Source organism: Erinaceus europaeus, chromosome 11, assembly GCF_950295315.1.
Source record: "Erinaceus europaeus chromosome 11, mEriEur2.1, whole genome shotgun sequence".
Lineage (NCBI taxonomy): Eukaryota > Metazoa > Chordata > Mammalia > Eulipotyphla > Erinaceidae > Erinaceus > Erinaceus europaeus.
In genome coordinates, this window is record NC_080172.1 from 4,212,542 (window position 1) to 4,232,687 (window position 20,146).

Genomic DNA, 20,146 nt, shown 5'->3' on the forward strand with positions numbered 1-20,146 from the left:
CTGAAGCCCTGCTTCACCACTCACAAAGCTTTCCCCCTGCAGGTGGGGGCCAGGGGCTTGAACCTGGGTCCTTTCGCACTGTAACATGTCGCTCAACCAGGTGTGCCTTCTTAAGGACACATTTATCCTCAGCTATTTTTCTTGCCAGCAGCATCTATAAAAGAAAGAAAGGTTTTAATCAAGATAAATGTCTTCAAAAAACTTTCGACTAAAGTCTGTCCTATTTCCGTTAGCACTGATGACTAGGAGTTATTCCTGTCACAGATATTTCTTGCAAAGGCAGTGATGAGGCGTGGGGCATTGAGAGAATGGCACTGCTGTCTCCCGTCTGTTCAGATGATGTGGCTGCAAGTCGCCTGAGGCTCCCTCACCCGTGAAGGTCTAGCTGTTTATGCGTTCACTACAGCTTTTGTCTTTACTTCCTCTCTCTGATGCTTCATAGATAGTATGAAACTTGTGAGAAATGTGTAAGGCTTTTTGAAAAAGTCTGGATGTATTTTTCTATGTGAAAACACTTCCTGGTTTGTCCAGTAAGCTGGTAATACTGAAAAAGAGGAATGATAAGCAGTGGAGACTCAGGCTCAGGCTATGCTTTCCTCACTATGAAAAGCTAATTTTCTTGGACTATAAAAATATGTAAATTCTATTTTAAAAAAGATGTTTCTTTCATATGAGACAGAGCACCCCGAGAGAGAGAGAGAGGGCGGGGGAGGCCAGGCTGCCACTCCACTATCTTTGCAGTGGGAGCCTCAGACAAGGAAGGCCTGTACCCTGCCAGCTGAGCTGTTTTCTTAGCCACAGTAAAATCAGATTAAAAAAAAAAAAAAAGGTTGAGTTCACGAGACAGACACTACCCAGCCCCACTGTACGGGACACCAGGGGCTGAACCCAACACTTCCATCCTGACTGCAGCCCTGTACTCCCCCTGCAGAGCCAGTTCTCTGGGATAAAATCTGTGTTTTCGGTTGTGGGTTATAATATCCAAAACAAGAAAGTGGTCCTGAGGTGGTGGTGGTGGTGGTGTTATTACTTACTTTCTCCCTCTCTCTTGTTTTAATGCGACGCCTAGACCACTCAGTGGGCCCCGGGTCAGTTTTCTTCATCTGTTTTAGAGAGAGGGAGGGAGAGAGGTGAGTGAGGAGAGAGACACCGCAGCCCTGCCCATCATCCATGGAGTCCCCTCTGTATCAGTGTGGTGCTCCCGTGTGGTGCTAGGGCTTGAACCCAGTGCCCTGTGCATGGTAAGGCATACTCCCTAGCTCACCTAGGCCCTTGGCTCTCTATTTCTAGTGCTTGACTTCTGGCTCTGACCTTTGTCGTTGATTACCCAGCATTTCCAAAGTCTTATTTTCAGTTCAACTTCTTACATATTCGCTCTTCACAGCTTGACTTCAGGTTTCCTTCAGGTTTCTGAAAGCACTGGAGTTTCTTTCTCTTGATGGTCCTCTCCACCTCATCATATCCTGATTTTCCTTTTGTGTATGTCTTTTGGATATTATTTTTTCCATACTTGAAATCTTCAGATTTAACACGTTTGGGCTGTTTAACCCTGTGTTTCTTCATGGAATTAACAGCAGAAAACTTCAGAGCTTCATAATCTTGTCTTTCCTTTTCCACATGGGTTAGAAATTATATGAAAGATTTAAGGCACTGGAGAAGGACTCAGAGATATTTAGAAACAGCATGGCCTCCACAAGAAACCAGTATTTGTGGGACTTTGAAATCAGTCCATTCCTAGGACAAAGCCACAGTAAATATCTTTGTTTCTTTTTCTTTTCTTTTTCTTTTTTATTTATTCATGAGAAAGAGGAGAGAGAATGAACCAGGCATCACTCTGGTACACGTGCTGCCAGGAATTGAACTTAGGACCTCACACTTAAAGGGTCCAGTGTCTTATCCACTGCACCACCTCCTGGACCACAAAATCTTTGTTTCAATAAGTACATAAGTGGTTCCTGCCAAAGATATACGTTTGAAACGAGGGAGTCGGGCGGTAGCACAGCGGGTTAAGCACATGTGGCGCAAAGTACACGGACTGCCGTTAAGGATCCCAGTTCGAGCCCCCGGCTCCCCACCTGCAGGGGAGTCTTCACAGGCGGTGAAGCAGGTCTGCAGGTGTCTGTCTTTCTCTCCCCCTCTCTGTCTTCCCCTCCTCTCTCCATTTCTCTCTGTCCTATCCAACAACAATGACATCAATAAGAACTACAACAATAAAAAAACAAGGGCAAAAAAGGGAAAATAAATAAATTAAAAAAAAAGAAACTGGAAAATTATTTTATCATTTATTTGATGCTTTCTAAAGTGATCTTGGGAAAAATTTTTTAAAAATAAAGACTTTCATATCAAGAATGTAGAGATAATAGTGTTATATTTATAAAATACATATTACAAGAATACATAACATTCTTTATTGTGAAACAAAAGCAGCACATATTTGTCTTAAAAATACTTTTTTTTTTTTTTTTTTTGATTTGCAGGAAGGAAAAATAATTGGCCTCCTCTACCGGAAAATTTTCCTGTGAGACCTTGCTTCTACCAGGACTTTTCTGTAGACATTCCTGTAGAATTCCAAAAGACAGTGAAGATTATGTATTACTTATGGATGTGTAAGTATAGAATAAATTCAATATTTTAACATCATTTTAAAAACATATATACTAAGGATAATAAATTGATAAGTTGGTCTTTCTTACAGTCTTTTAATTTTCAATGTCTTTTTTTTTTTTTAACCAGAGACCTGCTCAGCTCTGGTTCATGGTAGTGTGGGGGATTGAACCTGGGACTTCAGAGCCTCTGGCATGAGAGTGTTTGCATCACCGTTATGTTCAGTGATATTTTAAGAAAGTGCTCTGTACGTGACAGTGTTATTAGATGCAGGCAACTTGTAGACTTAGAACTCATATTTTTCTGAGGGAAAGACTTCTCTGCCGGGCTAGCCTGAGGGTGTTTCTTGCCGGGCACGTGCTCTCCGGGTTGGAGAGAACTCAGCCGGAGCCAACCTAGGCTGCTGCTTACTCAGCGACGCGGGAGAGGAACCAGGAACTCTCGGGGCTGAGCAGGAACGCAATGCCATGCTGCCTTTATTCATCTGCATCTATATCTTCCCAGGCAGAAGTGGTAGGTCGGAAAAGGACACACGTAGGCGAGTGGGTGGAGAGAAGGAAAGCTTCCCTCTAACCCGTGAGGATTAAACCAGTGCCCTGCAGGCAGGGCGGGTCTCAGACAAAACAATGGTTATGTAGATAGACCACAGCCTCCAGCAATGCAGGGGCCTGGCGTAATAACCAGCACTCCTCCATCCTATACTTATCATATAGCAACCATTCTTTCCCCTTAACAAAAACCTTTCTGGGCAATATTTTGCTTTGAAAAGAATATTTTTACAGAAATGAAGATTGTGACAATTTTCTATTAAAATACTATGACTTGAAAAAAATCTTATTTTGGTATCCTGGTGAGAACTTACTCAGGAGAGTGCAGTACTACTCTCCTGTGTTCAAGGGAACCAAGTCTGAGCCCTCGCCCACCTGTCACCGTCTGTGAGCGTCATGCGTGCAGAGGTGAACCTTCACAAATAGAGAAGCAGTTCTGTGTTTTCTCTCCTCTCCACATCCCTCTACCTGGAAGGGGGAGGGAGAAAGGGAGGGAGAGAGAAAAAGCCAGGAGTTACGGAATAGGCAGATATGAAGCCTCACAAAAGTCCTGGTGGCAACTTAAGTAACAAACAAAGGGAAATTTTCTAAGTGATATGACTTAAAGTAGCACAGTACACAGCAGACTTTTGCATATGTACACTTTCATTCCTCTTAAATCCGATAAGTTGGTTATTTTTTATGATTTTTTAATATTTATTTATTTTACTTATTCCCTTTTGTTGCCCTTGTTTTTTATTGTTGTAGTTATTATTGTTGTTATTGCTGTTGTTGTTGTTGGCTAGGACAGAAAGAAATGGAGAGAGGAGGGGAAGACAGAGGCGGGAGAGAAAGACAGACACCTGCAGACCTGCTTCACCGCCCGTCTTTGCGCTTCACGCCACATGTGCTTAACCCACTGCGCTACCACCCGATTCCCAAGTTGATTATTTTTATTCTTTTGAATAAATCTCCTTTATGGACGCTTTAAAAAATAGTCATTGTAAAACAAAAATTGGTTATTGTAATGACAGAGGGCAAAAAAAAGAGCAGAGTGGCCTGCAACCCTGGCGCGTGGTGGCGCTCAACACTGAACCCTTGGACCTTTTGTCCCCTTCTTCCACCATAGGATACTGGGCCCTACCCTTCTTCTCAGTCCTCACTCTCTCCCTTCCCATAGACTCCTTAGATCTGCTGCACTGGAACATACCAGTATCTTTTTAAAAAATATTTATTTATTATTTATTCCCTTTCGTTGCCCTTGTTTTATTGTTGTAGTTATGATTGATGTCGTTGTTGGATAGGACAGAGAGAAATGGAGAGAGGAGGGGAAGACAGAGGGGGAGAGAGAAAGACAGACACCTGCAGACCTGCTTCACCGCCTGTGAAGCGACTCCCCTGCAGGTGGGGAGCCGGGGGCTCAAACCAGGATCCTTATGCCGGTCCTTGCGCTTTGCGCCACATGCACTTAACCCGCTGCGCTACCACTCAACTCCCCATACCAGTATCTTATTACAGCACATCTATTTAGTTTTAGCCTTTATCTTTCCCTTTCTTTGTTTTGAGTTCAGCCCCATTTAGCACTATGTCTGTGGGAGAGGCGACCATCACAACTTTTCACCTGCCAATTACTGGTTAATTGATGAATTGCTTTTTCTCCTTCCTTCCTTCCTTCCTTCCTTCCTTCCTTCCTTCCTTCCTTCCTTCCTTCCCTTCTCATAAATGCATATGATGATTTTAATCAAAATGTTTGAGGGCCATTCTTCACACATGGGAAGTGGCTTTAGACTATGTAAAATGATCCTTTATGGATAGTACATTTTTAACTCTTAATTTTTCATTTCTTTTTGAGATTTTTTTTTGTTAGTCTAGTATCTCGCTCAAGCCTTGGCATCAGCAATATTGTGTGTTTTTAATATTAAAGCTTTTGATTCTATATATGCAAGTGTTACCAACATGTGACTATATATGTATGTATTATCCAGCTCATATAATTAATTTAATCAGTGCATTGTTTAAAAATATGTATAATTATTATTCACAAAAACTATTAGTCTAATATTTTATGTATATGCTGTTTGTCATGGTGAAAGACAAGACTAGTAAATCAGTTAAGTAGATAAAAATTTGATGGGATAAATCAGATTTGAAAGATGATTCTATAAAAATATAATAAAAGAGTACAGTAGCTATAAACTGAGTGAATCAAACACTTTTTGTTAGATTTTTATAAAATTGTGATTCACTAACATTTTATTTGGAGGACCGAGAGAAATTAAGATGGAAAGGGGAGACAGAAGAGGGAGAGGTATCTGTGACATTCATGAAGCTTGCCCTCTGCAGTTGGGGGCTGGGATCTTGAACCTAGATCCTTGCTCATGGCAACTTGTGCATTCAGTAGGTGTGTACTGCCCAGCCCCTGAAAATGACTAGCTGAGTGATTTTTATCATTATTTTTAAATGGATCTGTTTTTTCTTAGAAATAGATGATGCTCTTAGATACAATATAGTATCTATAACTTTTCTTAACTTTAGTTGCCATTTTTGTTGACTGTATTCAAAGAGATGTCAAGATTTCAGTTACGGCTTTGATGTGAGAAAGTATTCCCTAGGCCCAAGCAAGATTCCAGTGCCATCTCAGTGTGGGCTCTGAATTTCCTACTGTTTAAATTATTCATCCATTTCCCTCCCTCCCTCCCTCCCTCCCTCCCTCCCTCCCTCCCTCCCTCCACCAGAGCACTGTTCAGCTCAGGCTTTTGGCTGTACTGGGGATTGAATCTGGGACTTTGGAGCCTCAGGCATGAGAGTCTCTTCGTAGAACCATAGACCCTGCTGTCTACCCTGCTGCCTTTATTTTCAGTGTCAACTCATATAATCAGTGTTACTGATTTTGGAGTTGATTAATGATACTTATACTTAACAACAATAATCACTGAGGATTTACACTGTTCCAGGAACAGAACTAATCACTTCATATACCCTTTGTTGTTAAATCCTAACCACACTATGAAGCAGCTAGTTTATAAGTAGTGAAGCTTGAGAATTTCAGTAACTTGTCCAGGTGAGCTTGGGGTTGGCTAGCTTGACTTCAGAGTCAAGAATATGGATCTCCCCACAAAGTGCCGTTTTAACCCAAATATGATACACTTTAAAAAATACCCCTTGCAGCCAATAATTGACTACATAAAGGAACTGAGGCTGTTGGAAATACCGAATCCCCATGTACAGTTGGTGTTAACAAAAAGAGAGAGAAGAGCCCAACTCCATTGGCGTCCATCTCCTCAAGGAGATAACACACTGTGATGAAGCTGTCTGTCGGGGTCTGTTATCATGCAGACCTCACTAAGAGCATTGTCGTGACAGAGGAGGATTTGTGCCTATCCATACCAGACTTGAGTAAATTTTATCTAGTGAAGAGTTCCTGAGGCCAGGTGTCGGTGCCCCTGGTTGAGCGCCGCACAGTGCACAAGACCCAAGTTCAAACCCCCAGTCCCCACCTGCAGGGGGAAAGCTTTGCAAGTGGTGAAGCAGGGCTGCCGGTGTCTGTCTCTTTTGCTGTCTGTCTCCACCTTCCTCTCAATTTCTGGCTGTCTCTATCAAATAAAGATGATAAAAGATGTGTTCAGCTTGCAAACCATGCAAATCAAAATTTCGTGTTTTACTCAAGTCATCAAATAGATTGAATTGGACAGAAGTAAACAGAGGATCATGTATTTGACATTATTTTGCCTTTCTATATGTCTTTTTAATCTTACTTCTCTTTAGACTGATTATGTAGTAGGTAGGTTAATAATGTATAAACTATATAAAATTGAAATGTTTTATATCTATACTTAGAGGGTGTGTGTGTGTGTGTGCGCGTGCGCGTGCGTGTGTGTGTGTGTGCGTGTGTGTGTGTGTGCGCGTGTGTGTGTGTGAGTGTGTGAGTGTGTATTCTAAAGTACTTGTACCCATATACTGTCTTTCTTCCCTAATGTGGTATTAGGAAATGAATCTTTACAAATTGACTTACTTAAAGGTTGAAATTTGAGTTGGTCTATTGTGAACATTTAAAACTAAAAAACAGTGTTAAGGATGCCTTTTAATGAAACAGAATTTTTTTTTTTCTGCCAAATTAAAAAAAAAAATTTTCATACCCTAAACAGAACTAATTTTATTTTGAGGCAAAGGTTCTCTTTTTAGTAAATTTAGTAACTTGATAAGAGCTTCCATAGGAGTTAGAAATCCTAATGGGAGGCACTATTGGTAAGAGTTGTCTTCTATGATAGAATCACATGGACTTTGAAAGCTACAAGGCCTCTTGCATCTGTGTTGCTGACAAGGTGAACATGCAGAGGCCGGCCTCACTGTTGCGTCTCTGCTGTCGGGTGTCCCCACTCTCCCGCTGGAACTCTGGCCCCTCACTGTTGCGTCTCTGTAGTCAGGTGTCCCCACTCTCCCGCTGGAACTCTTCTAGTTGCAAGATAAGATCAAATTTATAAATAGGCATTCTGGACTATATTTTTAAATTCTATTTCATTATTTTTTTACATGCTTAATTGAAAGAGATTTAAAAGCTTGTTCTAAAATGTATATTCATTTATTATTATTTAGACTGACTAGGTTTTCCATTTATTTTTGTTGGTTTATTTTTCTTGTATTCCCACATTCACATTGAACATTGTTTTCCCATTCAGAGCACTTTATTTCCTATGACAAATTAAGCCTGTGAATACCTTTTTTAAGATCACTTAAAAGTAGTTACTAAGGGGCCGGGTGGTGGCGTACCTGGTAGAGCGCACATGTTACAGCACACAAGAACCCGGGTTCTTGGCCCTGGCCTCCATCTGCAGCGGGGGGAGACAAGCCTTGCGAGTGGTGAAGCGGGGCTGCGGGGACTGCAAGTGTCTCTCTGTCTCTCTCCCTCTCTGTCACCCCCTTCCCTCTCAATTTCTGACTGTCTCTATCCAATATATAAAGAAAAATTTTAAAAAATAAAAGAAGAAAAAAGAAAACAAACAAAAAGTGACTAACTATACTGGCTAATTGTGGTTCCAGATGATAATATATCTTCTGGGGATAAGTATCAACGACGTGTGAGGAATTTGCCAAGTACCGAGTGTCTGCCCCCGCCACCTGACATATGCCCATAGCAGACCGTTTCCCTTCTGTGCAGGCTTAACGTCTGCCACGGTGACATTGCTGTCCCTGGGACTTTAAAGCCAGTCCTGCCTGTGAAGATGAAGTAATGACCCTCTGGGGTGATCAGACGTCACTGTGCATTGCTGTGGCAGTAGTATTTTCGGCCCAGTAAGATAGGACCCCTGTCCAGTCCATTTTTCTCAGTTGGCCCTCTCAGTAGGAATCTGGAGCCATTCTGTGAAAGGGGTTCCTCACGTAGGATCTTTTCCCTCTCAAGTCCTGGTCCTTTTCCTGACAGGCACTACTTTTCTGTTGGGCCTTACATCAATCAAGAGAGATGTCAGATGTGTCCTGTGCTGTCGTTTTAGCCCTGTGACTGTTCCTTTGGAGAGGCCCAGTGAAGTTTGTGAGAAGTTTGTGTGCTTTCGGTAGGACTCCTTTCCTCGTGTATACTGTTTTCAGATCAAATATGTAAAAAACAGCAGTGTTTTGAAAAATGAGTAATGGGTACATGGAATGCAGTACATTCACTTTTAGAAACTTTGTCCATTTGTGATTTTTGTTGAATGACTCAAATTTGTGTGTGACATGTGAAATGTAAACACTTTTCTTTTTCTTTTTTTTTATTTCACAGTCCATGCTGTGACTCTGTTCCTGAATATCTTTGGCTGCCTGGCTTGGTTTTGCGTTGATCCTACAAGGGGGGTCGATTTTGGACTGAGTATCCTGTGGTTCGTGCTTTTTACTCCTTGCTCATTTGTCTGTTGGTACAGACCACTGTACGGAGCGTTCAGGTAACACGTGTGTACTTTAAAATGCTCTCCTTAAAGCCTGTGAAGTAAACGATTCATAGTACGCCTCAGATGGGAAACTGACACATCCTCATTAATTTGTATAGTTGTGTGGATGTTTTCCGAACAGAATATAGTAGTCCTGTGTATTCACTAGGTCTCTTAAGTAGTATAAAAAGCTCCTCCTTTTGCCTGCTTGAGAAAAAGATCAGACATGAAAATGGAGAAATGAGAAGTCTTAGGTCTTAACATTTGTAACGTCTATTTCATGTAAATAGGCTTGCTTTTAAGGGATTTTTTTTTCATTTCTCCTTTAAAGAAGTTATTAATAATGGCTACAGTCTAATTCTTAGGTCAACAGTGGTATAGAGTAAATATGTGTGTGATAATAATGTGAAACACTTTCACCTAGTGTATTTATTTTCTGTGTAAATTCAGTTTTTGGCAGTAACATTTAAAAACCATTTAGGGTGTAGTCTGAGTATATTTTGCATGATACATATCAATCACTGGTCAGGCTTGCCATTGCCTAGGGGTGTGTTCTACTCACTGTATGGACCAGAATTCTTTACGGGGAGCAGAAGGTGGGAGTTCTGGCTTCTGTCATTGCTTCTCCACTGGACATGGGTGCTGGCAGGTGGATCCACACCCCCAGCCTGTGTCTGTCTTTCCCTAGTGGGGCAGGGCTCTGGGGAGGGGAGGTTCCAGGACACATGGGTGAGGGCGTCTGCCCAGGGAAGCCAGGTTGGTGGAATAGTGCATCTTGGTGGCTGAAAAGCATTAAGGTAAAAAGCAGAACAAATTGTTTAATAATCAGGAACCTAAGAGTATGACAGCTGAGATTTGAGGCCTTCATGTTGGGAGAAGCTAGTAGGTCTATTTTAGCTAAATTCTGACGGGCCCATGACTTATTCAATTTGTGCCTGAGCAGGAGACCGTCACACTTTAATGGTGGCCCTTCTGGTCATTACCAGGCCACTCCATCATCCGGGGCCCTAGTCAGGGAATCCTGGGATTCCCACACAGACACGATGGACCTCTAACAGATCCCTCTCTCCACCATCACCGGTCATCTCCAACAGGAACAACATCATAAACCCTCTTGAGGGCCTCTCCAGGACCTTGTCCTCAATGTGGAACAACTGTGGTAGAAACCGCCCCTCTCTCTGAAGGGAGGCTGGTCAGCCTGCTCTGCCCCTCGAGGAAGACGGGTCCTGACATGAGAGCAGCCTAGAATGTCCCAGACTGACAGGGACTCAGAGACCACACAGGCTCCTGTGCTCAATGTGAAGAGAGGTCAGATCAGTGGGGCTTACAGCTAACAGTATTGATACACTTTTCCCATATTTGGGAGCTACTGGAGGAAGGGAAAGTGCCCTACCTTCCAGGACTGATCTTTCAGTGAGCCTCCGGACCATGAGCTCCACGGCTCTTCCTTCCCTCCAGGAGGCCGCACAGCATGATTAGAATGGAGCTGGGAAGTGTCCACGTGGAGCTGGGTACTTCTCTTCACTGAGTTTAGCTAGACCGTGACCAAACGCCAACAGCTTGACTGGTTTCTCCGAGCTAACCTCGTTAAGAAAGAAGTGTGGGGTATTTCCAACCACCCTCCTCCCCACTATTAGAAACAGGAGTGGATTTTCCATAGATACTCACTGTGAGAAGGAGGCTGGGCACAGGCGGAAGGCTTAGAGCTGCTCGGGGCCCTCCTGGTCAGGCCTCCTGGAGCTTCAGGCTCTCAGAATCTGCTCTGTGCTTCCAGCAGCTGCCGTCTAGGGCTGCTCACCTGGGCTCTGGGCCCGGCAGAGGCATCCACTGGCAGGGTTTTGGTTTGGTGAGGCTTGACTTGCTGTACATGCTGGGTTCTCCAGTTTGGGGTAGCAGTTTGCTGTGACTTCACTTAACACTTACACTGTGAAGAGTTGTTGATTTTTCAGTTTGGTCTCTTCTTCTTCTTCTTCTTCTTTCTTTTTTTTTGGTCAAGGTGGATTGTGGTACATTTAGGAATTTAAAAGCAAAAAGTGAGGTTAATACTGTCATTTAATATTTAATATTTAAATAAATATGGGTGATAATTGAATTTCAAACTTTAAGTCACATCCATTGATATTTAAAGCTTTTTTATTTAAACTATTTTTAATTTACTGATGTTTAATATTACTTTTTGTGTGAATAGAAAGGATAAAGGCACTGAGAAGAATAACATTTCCCTTTCTCTGTCTCCCCCCACCCCCTGTCCTTGTTTGTTTTTTGAAAAAGGAGTGACAGTTCATTCAGATTCTTTGTATTCTTCTTCGTTTATATTTGTCAATTTGCTGTGCACGTGCTCCAGGCTGCAGGATTTCATAACTGGGGCAACTGGTGAGTAGCTGATTATTCTAAGCTTTCTTTCATTTCTTCTAGCATCTTTGTGTAATTTTGACTTCTTGAAAGTAATTAACTGTGTGTGTGTGTGTGTGTGTGTGTGTGTGTGTGTGTGTGTGTGTGACAGTGGGATCATTCTCAGTATTGTGGAAGTATTTACTCAGTACAAGGGGCCTCAGGCAGACTGTCTGGACTCAGATTAGAAGGGAAGAGCAGTTTATTTTTCACTTAATACTCTCCACGGAAAACTCCTTGAATCAAACAGTGGAAAGGAGATGATACACATCTTGGTTGCCAAGAGCTCTGGATTTGTAGTGCAGGCACCAAGCCCCAGAAATAACCCTGTGACAGTAATAATAATAATAATGAAGATTGCATCTCTAAATTACCTCTCCCTCTCTTCTTTCTCTTGTACCTGATGTGCAGTTGGATTCTTAGAAGCTAAAGGCATTCGCAGGGCTGCTTGCTGTGCTGTGCTGCGTCATATAAACATGAGCAGGTCATGCTGAGTGAGATTTATAGTACGGCCCAACCGAACTAGATGGACTATCAGCCAGCTTGTAGCTCTGCACATCTTGATATGTGTATAGATTGATTATTTATGTATTTAGGGATTTTTTTTTTTTTTTTAGGAAATAGGCCTTTCATAATTTTAAATGTTTAGTCTCACTTTTGAGAGAAAGGAAATATTGAAAGTGTTTAAAAATACACCATCAGCAGTAGCTGTTTTCTTTATTCTTGTGAAAGTGAGTGACTTACTCTGCTCCTGCACAAACGTCAGTGTGACAGCACATAGAGCTGATGAACACAGGCAGCGCCTGCCCGCGAAGCACCAACAGGGTGGCGTGTCACTCAGACAAGACCCCGCGTCACCCGGAAGGCTTGACAAACACTGGACTGCTGAGATAGTTTGACTCGCATAGTTGGGAGAAATACTACAGAGAGGTCCAAGATAGTCTTCACCCAGCCTCTCGCTGCAGTAGCGTCTGGTGAAGCCACAGTCCTTTCTGACACCCCCCCCCCCCCCCCACACACACCCTGGCAACCAGTCATCTGCTAGTTTAAGGCTGGAGCGATAGGATACACAGTGTGGATACACAGTTAACTGTTTTCACTCCTCTTTGTTCTTTAGATTCTCACCCAGCTCCCTCAGTGCTTTATGCCTTTTGTTCCCTGGCGGCACTCACTGCCTAGTGCATGGGATCTGCCCACGTTGAAATAACCCTCACAAGTTAAGGAACCCTCAACCTGTTTCTCGTTTGGGGCTGTGAAAGAAGGCTGCAGAGGGCCAGGTGCTGGCGTGCCTGCTTGAACACCCTAACTGAGCGGGAGGAAGCTTCACAAGCGGTGAAGCAGGTCTGCAGAGGCCCATCTTTCCCTCCCTGGTCTCAATTTCTCCTTGTCTTGTAAAGAGAAAGAGAGAAAGAAAAAGAAAGAGAAAGAGAGGAAGAAAGAAAGAAAAAAAGAGACATGAGAAGGAAAAGGCCACTGGGGACAGTGGACTTGGAGGCCGGCACTGAGCTCCAGTAATACAATTGAAACCAAAGCTGCGGTCAACCTGTGTGCGCAAGTCTGTGTGAACATCACATTTTCATTTCTGTGTGATAAGGCCTTTTTTAAAGCATATTTTTATTGGATAAGTTGTATATGTCTATGTCCTCTTTCTTTCTCTGCCTGCCCGCCTGCCTGTCTGTCTCCCTCCCTCCCTCCCTCCCTCCCTTCCTTCTCCCCCTTTTCCTTATCACCAGGGTTTTCACTGGGGCTACGCCTGCATGATGAATCTACCTCTCCAAGCAGCCATTTCTCCCCTTTCTTTCTTCTTTCTTTTGATGGGACAGAGAGAAATTCAGAGAGAAAGGAGAGGTAGAAAGGGGAGAGAGGACGAGAAATACCTGCAGTCATGCACCATCGTAGCTTGTGACGCTGCTGCTTGCAGGTGAGGGCCGGGGACTTGAACCCAGTTCTTGTGCATTGTGACATGTGTGCTCAGTGGAGCGCACCACTACCTGGCCCCTAATTTTCTTTCTCCTCCTCCTCTCTCTCTCCTTCTCTCACTCCCTTCCTCTCTCCCCCCTCCTCATTTTGTCTTTAAAGAAATGGACAGAGTTGTAGTAAACTCTAACAAGAATGTGAGTGGTTTAACCTCCTTGCCTTCCAGGTAGTGCTGCATTCCTTTAAGATTTTATGTTAGCCATTCTGCAGTGTGTAGCCCGTTGTGACCGCACCTTGCTTTTCCCTCATGACGTGCACCTCACTCCAGATTCTTGCCCTCTTTGCATTCTCTTCGTGACGTGTCTTTTAGCTTCGTTGGATTAAATTTGTGTTGTGAATCTGGTCGCTCGTACTCAAAGCTGTGGAGCTCAAAATCTGGGTCTCGATTCAGACAGTGTCATTCATCAGCCTGCAACTTGGGCGCGTTACCAAGTATCTGTTTCACGCGTGCCAGTCGTTCCAGCATCTACTTTATGGGATTGTTAAAAAGTGCCGGGCATGCGCATTTTAAAAATGTGTATTAACTTATTTGCCCGATCATACTTCTCTGTGACTTCATAGTGGTTGGATCTCATCTCTTACTGGTCTTAACAAAAGCATCCCCGTTGGCATCATGATGATAATCATAGCAGCACTCTTCACGGCGTCGGCGGTCATCTCACTAGTCATGTTCAAAAAGGTGAGTAACGCGCGTGTCCGGCCATCTTTACAGTGAGCCCGAGGTTCAGGTTTTGTTTTCCCATTTTGCTCTGACTTCAGTGGAACCTTAAGTCGGCTATTTTGTTTCTCTCCTTACTCTGAAGACTCCTTTTTATCATTAAAATTTATGCAAATAAATATTGGGAAATTATCTTATTTTTTGACGTCACGTGAAAAGAATTTTTAAATCTGTTTGACTGAAGGCTGATCTATCTTTTGAATATGCTGAGCTGGCTAATAACTAGCAGGAAAGCCCGTGTAGTATTTTCATTGTATTTCTGATTTTCTGTGCTAAGAGTGCAAGGTGAAACTGATGCTAGGTCTCGACGTGAACTGTGCTTTTTTTTTTTTTTATTTTTTTAGTGACTGCCCGGTTAGCTTGCCTATCTTCCTGTAGACTCTCCATTGCTATTTTCATAGTCTCAAAGACTCATTTCATAGGGCAGGAGAGAAGTCAGTGTTGTCATAAAGTGATACCATATTTTGGATACGTACTTGATACTCTACATGTTTTCAAACATAGTCATAGCAACCCTGGGGATAGCACTTTTTTTTTTTTTAAAGATTTTATTTATTTATGAGAAAGAAAGGAGGAGAGAGAAAGAACCAGACATCACTCTGGCACATGTGCTGCCGGGGATTGAACTCAGGACCTCATGCTTGAGAGTCCAAAGCTTTACCACTGCACCACCTCCCGGACCACAACACTCATGTTTTAATATGATAAAGACCTTTTGGTAATTCTCACTTAAAAAAGGAAGTCATTAAATATTTCTTTAAAAATTTTTTATATCGGTGATTCAGTAATGGTGAACAAGATTGAAAGATCACAGGGGCACAGTTCCCACCACCAGAGTTCCCCGTCCCATCCCCTCCATTGGAAGCTTCCCTGTTTTTAATCCCTCTGGGAGCGTGGACCAAAACTCTTTATGGGGAACAGCAGGTGGGAGTTCTGGCTTCTGTCATTGCTGCTCCGCTGGACATGGGTGTTGGCAGGTCAGTCGATAATCCCCCGTTAAACATTTCTTACCTTCCTATTTTGTGGTCAGGTAACTTGAGAATTTTGCTGTCAGGTATTGTGAGTTCCAGGAATGTATAGAAATAGCCACACCAGCAGAGTGGACGGGCTGCTCATGGTAGAGTCGTCCTCTGTTTGCGCGTCGACTGTGGCTCTGTATGGGGCAGCAGAAGCAGCGCTGTGAACGAAGGAGCGGCCTAGGACTTCGGCGTAAGGTAGGAGAAGATGGCCCGAACCAAGCAGACTGCGCCCGTCCACGGGTGGAAAAGCGCTCCCCACCGCTGCAGGCCGGGGACCGTGGCGCCGCGAGAAATTCATCCATCGCTGTCGGAAGTCACGGAGCTACTGATCCGAAAGCTGCCCCTCCAGAGGCTGGGGAGGGAGGTCGCCCAGGATTTCCAGACCGACTGGAGCTTTCAGAGCGCTGTCACCCACCGGCGCGGCAGGAGGCTAGTAAAGCATCCCTGCTGGGTCTGTGTGCCCTCCACGCCGAGAGAGTCACCATCATGCCCAACAACTGAGCCAGTTGGCTCGCCGGATACCAGGGAGAGAGCATAAGCGAAGGCAGTTTTATGGTGTTTTGTAGTAAAGTCTGTAAAATACAAAAAGACAGACAGACAGACAGACAGGAAGGAAGGAAAGAAAGGGAGAACTAGCCATACCTTATAGAGAAGGAACACTTTCCAGTTTTTCTTTCTTTTCTATTTTTTAATATTTATTTATTTTCCCTTTTGTTGCCCTTGTTTTTCATTGTTGTAGTTATTGTTGTTGTTATTGATTGTTGGATAGGACAGAGAGAAATGGAGAGAGGTCAGGAAGACGGGGGGGGGGGGAGAGAAAGACAGACACCTGCAGACCTGCTTCACTGCCTGTGAAGTGACTCCCCTGCAGGTGGGGAGCCGGGGGCTCGAACCGGGATCCTTCTGCTGGTCCTTGCGCTTTGCACCATGTGTGCTTAACCCACTGCGCCACCGCCTGGCCCCTAGTTTCCATTTTTCAAGTATCTGCTGAGCCTGGGATTGAACTCTGGACCTCAGTTTGCAAGTCCAGCGCCTTAGCTACCACACCACCTCTCAGCTGGCAGCTGCTTTTTTTGTATGTGCTCCCTGCCTGTTAAATTGCCGAACTTAACCAGAATCTCATGATTTATCTGTGAAATAAGTGATTTAAATAATATTTTTTTTTATGATTTTACAAGTTAAAATAAAAGGAGATAATGTAAGCTAAAATGCAAGTTAGCCAGCTTTCAGATTTGGAATGACAAATGTTTTATTTTCTAGGACGAAAACTGAGACCCAGTGAAAACAACCCAATTTCCCTTCATTTTCCACGCTTAAAAACCAGCCAATAAAAAAATCTTTTGGTGTCTGTAACTACAGTGGACAGCCACCAGGGGTCAGGCTCTTCATAAAGCGGCGATGCCCTTTGAAAGTGTCTGTGCACCCTCTTGGTTAAGGGTCAGTTCCCTTTCTTTTCATTAGAGAGACAGATCTAGAGTTCTGCCTTATACTGGAGGATCATATGGCAACTCTGTCTAGTCTTCGGAGGAACCACTAAAGGATTTCCCCAGCAGCAACACATTCCTCTCTGCAGTGACAAGGCTTTCGAGTTTCTCCATGTTGCCATCAACATTTGCATTGTGTTTTCCTGATCATAACCATCCCAGTAGGTGTGAATGAGACAGCGTCACACTACACATCTCTGTAACATAAATACCTGTATGGACTCACTTGGTAACTTTCATAATAATGAGGACAATTCTGGCCCATTATTGTTTAATCTCTAGTAGATAAGGCAATAGCTTCTAGGACATAGGAGGTGCTGTGGTTTGTCTTATAAGGGGAATAAGAATGAGTAGAAATCAGCTGGCCCTAAAGCAACTAAAAAACATGTTAGGTAAAGGGAATATAGACAAGTCCTCTAAAATAAGTACAGTAAATCTACCCTAGAAGTCAGAGATGACCACAGCTGGGTGAGCCACAAGTAGTCTGAGTAGAAGGAGTCACTGTTTGAGGCCTGGAAAGATAAGTTTGGTCTCAAAAGTGTAGAAATAGACCCAAACCTGTGGGCAGTAATTTTACAGAAGTTTCTAAGAAATACATAATAGAAAAAAAAAATCGGCTCTGAAATCAAGCCTTTTGAAGCTCAAAAAAGAATGGAAAAAAGCTTACTAGCTTTTACATAAATTAAAATAATTTTGGTTTGGGTGGGATCTAATATTAGTGAAAGCATGGTTTCTGAAATTCATATTCTTTCTAGAAGCTAAAGTGGGAACATGTTTGGGTCACTCTGAGTGTCAGTGTTCTGTCACTGTTGTGTGTCATATGCCACCAAAGTCTGTGCAGAGATCCTCCTGAAGCTACATCAAAGAATTTTCTTCTAGAGTTGGGCTTGCCAAAGTATATTACATAAATAGATGCTCCTCCCTCTTTTTTTTTTTTTTTTTTTTTTTACTAGAGCACCGCTCAGCTGTGGATTATGGTGGTGCTGGGGATTGAACCTGGGACTTTGGAGCCTCAGACATGAGAGTCTCTTTGCATCACCATTTCTTCTTCTTCTAGCATTTGCCCTTCTTCCGTAGCCAGTCAACAGCGTCAGGTTGAGCCTGATGTAAAGTTTCGAGACCTCCTTTGAATCTGGAGAGGGGGCAGTCGTTGACTATGTGGGTCATAGTCTGTCTGTAGCCGTAATGCTCATAGATAGCGTACCCCTGCCCTTGTCTCTCTAGTTAATATATCATGGGCGTCACACTTCTGGAGATATTTAAATAAGAATGAATGTGAACTTCCGTTAGCATAACACATTCACATAATTTGTGTCCGAACGCTGAAATTATATAGAATAAGAGGTATTCATTTCAAGTTTTGTGGAAATCAAATAAGGTTTTAAATGGTGACCAGTCACTACCTAGGAAGTAGTGAGATAAGTAGGTAGATACCTAACGTAGTGTCTTTTCTGTGATATTCCTAGAATTGGATGTTTAGGTTAGTAGAATTCTCATAAATAGAAGAAGTATTTAAATATAGGTTTTTTTTGAACTGATATTTTATTCTGAGAAAGAAGTTATTTCACTTTTATTGGAGAAATATTTTACTCTACAGTTGTTGTTTCAGGGTTTTGTTTTTAATTTCTAAGTTCATTTTATTTAGTTTTTAAATTTTATTAGTGACTGAAATTAATTTACAATATTAAAAGATAATGAGAATAATTCTCCGCAGCTCCCATCGCCAGAGTTCTGTTTCCCATTCCTTCCTGTTTGCAGATATGGGTTAATATTATATATCCATATATATACACGTATGTATTTGCCATTTCTCATGGCCCTGCCTTCTCTGCCTTTCTAAAGTCACACTTACAACCATTACCTCTTCCATATGTTTTCCTTACTTTTTTCTTCTCTCTGGGTCCTGATAGAGTTGGTGTTCAGAGCCCTCTGGTCATCTTCCCCCATCATTTCTCCCCCTCTGGGAGTATGGACCAAAATTATTTTTGGGGAGCAGCAGGTGGGAGGTCTGGTTTCTGTCATTGCTTCTTAGCTGGACATGGACATTGCAGGTGGATCCACACCCCCAGCCTGTTTCTATCTTTCCCTAGTGGGCAGGGGAGGTTCTAGGACACATTGATGAGGTCGTCCACACAAGGAAGTCAGGATGTAATCATAGTAGCATCTGCAACTTGGTGGCTAAAAGGCCATAAGTAAGATTTAGAGCAGGACAAAATGATTAATTAACAGGAACATAAGGCAGGGATAGGACAGATGAGAATAGTGATCTCACGGTGGAAAGGAGAGGAAGTTTATTTTAGGTATGTTTCTAGGGGCCTATGACTTTGGTAGTTTTTGTTTGGGTTTGAAAGCTAACATGGAGGTGGACAAATACATTGTTGGGAAGATGGTGTCAGAGTTTACAGTAGTGCTAGAATGCTGGATTAGGGTAGAGAGTAGCTCCCAATCTTAAAGAAAAATCTGTGGATAAAATTAACTGTTAACCCCATTGATCTGACCCAGGGCCCATGTCTATTCTATTTAGTACAGGAGCCTGCGTGGCCTCCGAGTCCCTGTCAGTCTGAGCTCACAGTCCATGGTCACAGCTGGGACATTCTAGGCCGCTCTCATGTCAGGACCCATCTTCCTCAAGGGGCAGAGTAGGATGACCAGCCTCCCTTCAGAAAGTGGGGAGTCCCTATCATTGCTACTTTATTGATAGGAGATTGAACTAACATTTTATCTTAAAACTTTGTCCCAGATTGAATAAGGGTCATCAATTTTCAATAGATATTACTCATAAACATAGTGGAGAAAAGTTAAGATTTTTGAGGTGTTGATCCATGTTGTTTTAACTGGGGCTGGCTTCACGGGCGGGTAACAGAGATGACCAGAGACACACGGCTGAGCTGAGAATGCAGTTTAATCTTTATTCACGAGCGGGCAAACATGTGCTCTCCTGTCTTTCTCCTCCCGCGGCAGAGAGGGACTCAGGAAGTATGTAGGGTAGTGGGCGGGGAGAAGGGAGAAGCCTGCAAAAAGGCAAAGACTAAACCACAATCTCTCGGAGGCAAGGGGGTGAGACCAAACCAATGTGAAGCATAGCAACAGATCCATATAAATTAGCTGAAGCAGTGAGATAGAAAATTGCCCATTTTATATATATATATATATAAAAAAGAAAATTGACCATTATATATATATATATATAAAGGAAATTGACCATTTTATATGGATATAATGGATTTATTACAGCATTTTAGTGCTGTGGCTGGAAGGTGCAGTCTTTCACTCTAAGTGGGTCTCTGGATCTGCTGTTGGGAAATGTGTACTATTTCTCTTTTTTAAAAATATTTATTTATTTATTTTACCAGAGACCTTCTCAGCTCTGGCTTATGGTGGAGAGGGGTGGGCTTGAACCTGGGACTTTGGAGCCTCAGGCATGAGAGTCTGTGTGCAGAACTATTATGCTATCCCCGCCCTGAAATATGCCTGTTTCTACCTTTATTTTCCCTCTCTGATTGTGTGGCTGTGAGCTACATTTTAA

At 42.9% G+C, this 20,146-nt stretch overlaps 1 protein-coding gene across 2 annotated transcripts in view; it reads left to right on the top strand.

The window, feature by feature from the left end:
* Window positions 1-20,146, top strand: part of SCAMP1 (secretory carrier membrane protein 1) — a 67,837-nt gene that overhangs the window by 43,297 nt on the left and 4,394 nt on the right. For both annotated transcript variants that reach the window (XM_060201085.1, XM_060201084.1), the window contains 4 exons: window positions 2,478-2,606; window positions 8,887-9,046; window positions 11,303-11,404; window positions 13,961-14,078. In XM_060201085.1, the coding sequence (XP_060057068.1) occupies window positions 2,478-2,606; window positions 8,887-9,046; window positions 11,303-11,404; window positions 13,961-14,078 (509 nt within the window). The remainder of the gene's footprint in view (window positions 1-2,477; window positions 2,607-8,886; window positions 9,047-11,302; window positions 11,405-13,960; window positions 14,079-20,146) is intronic.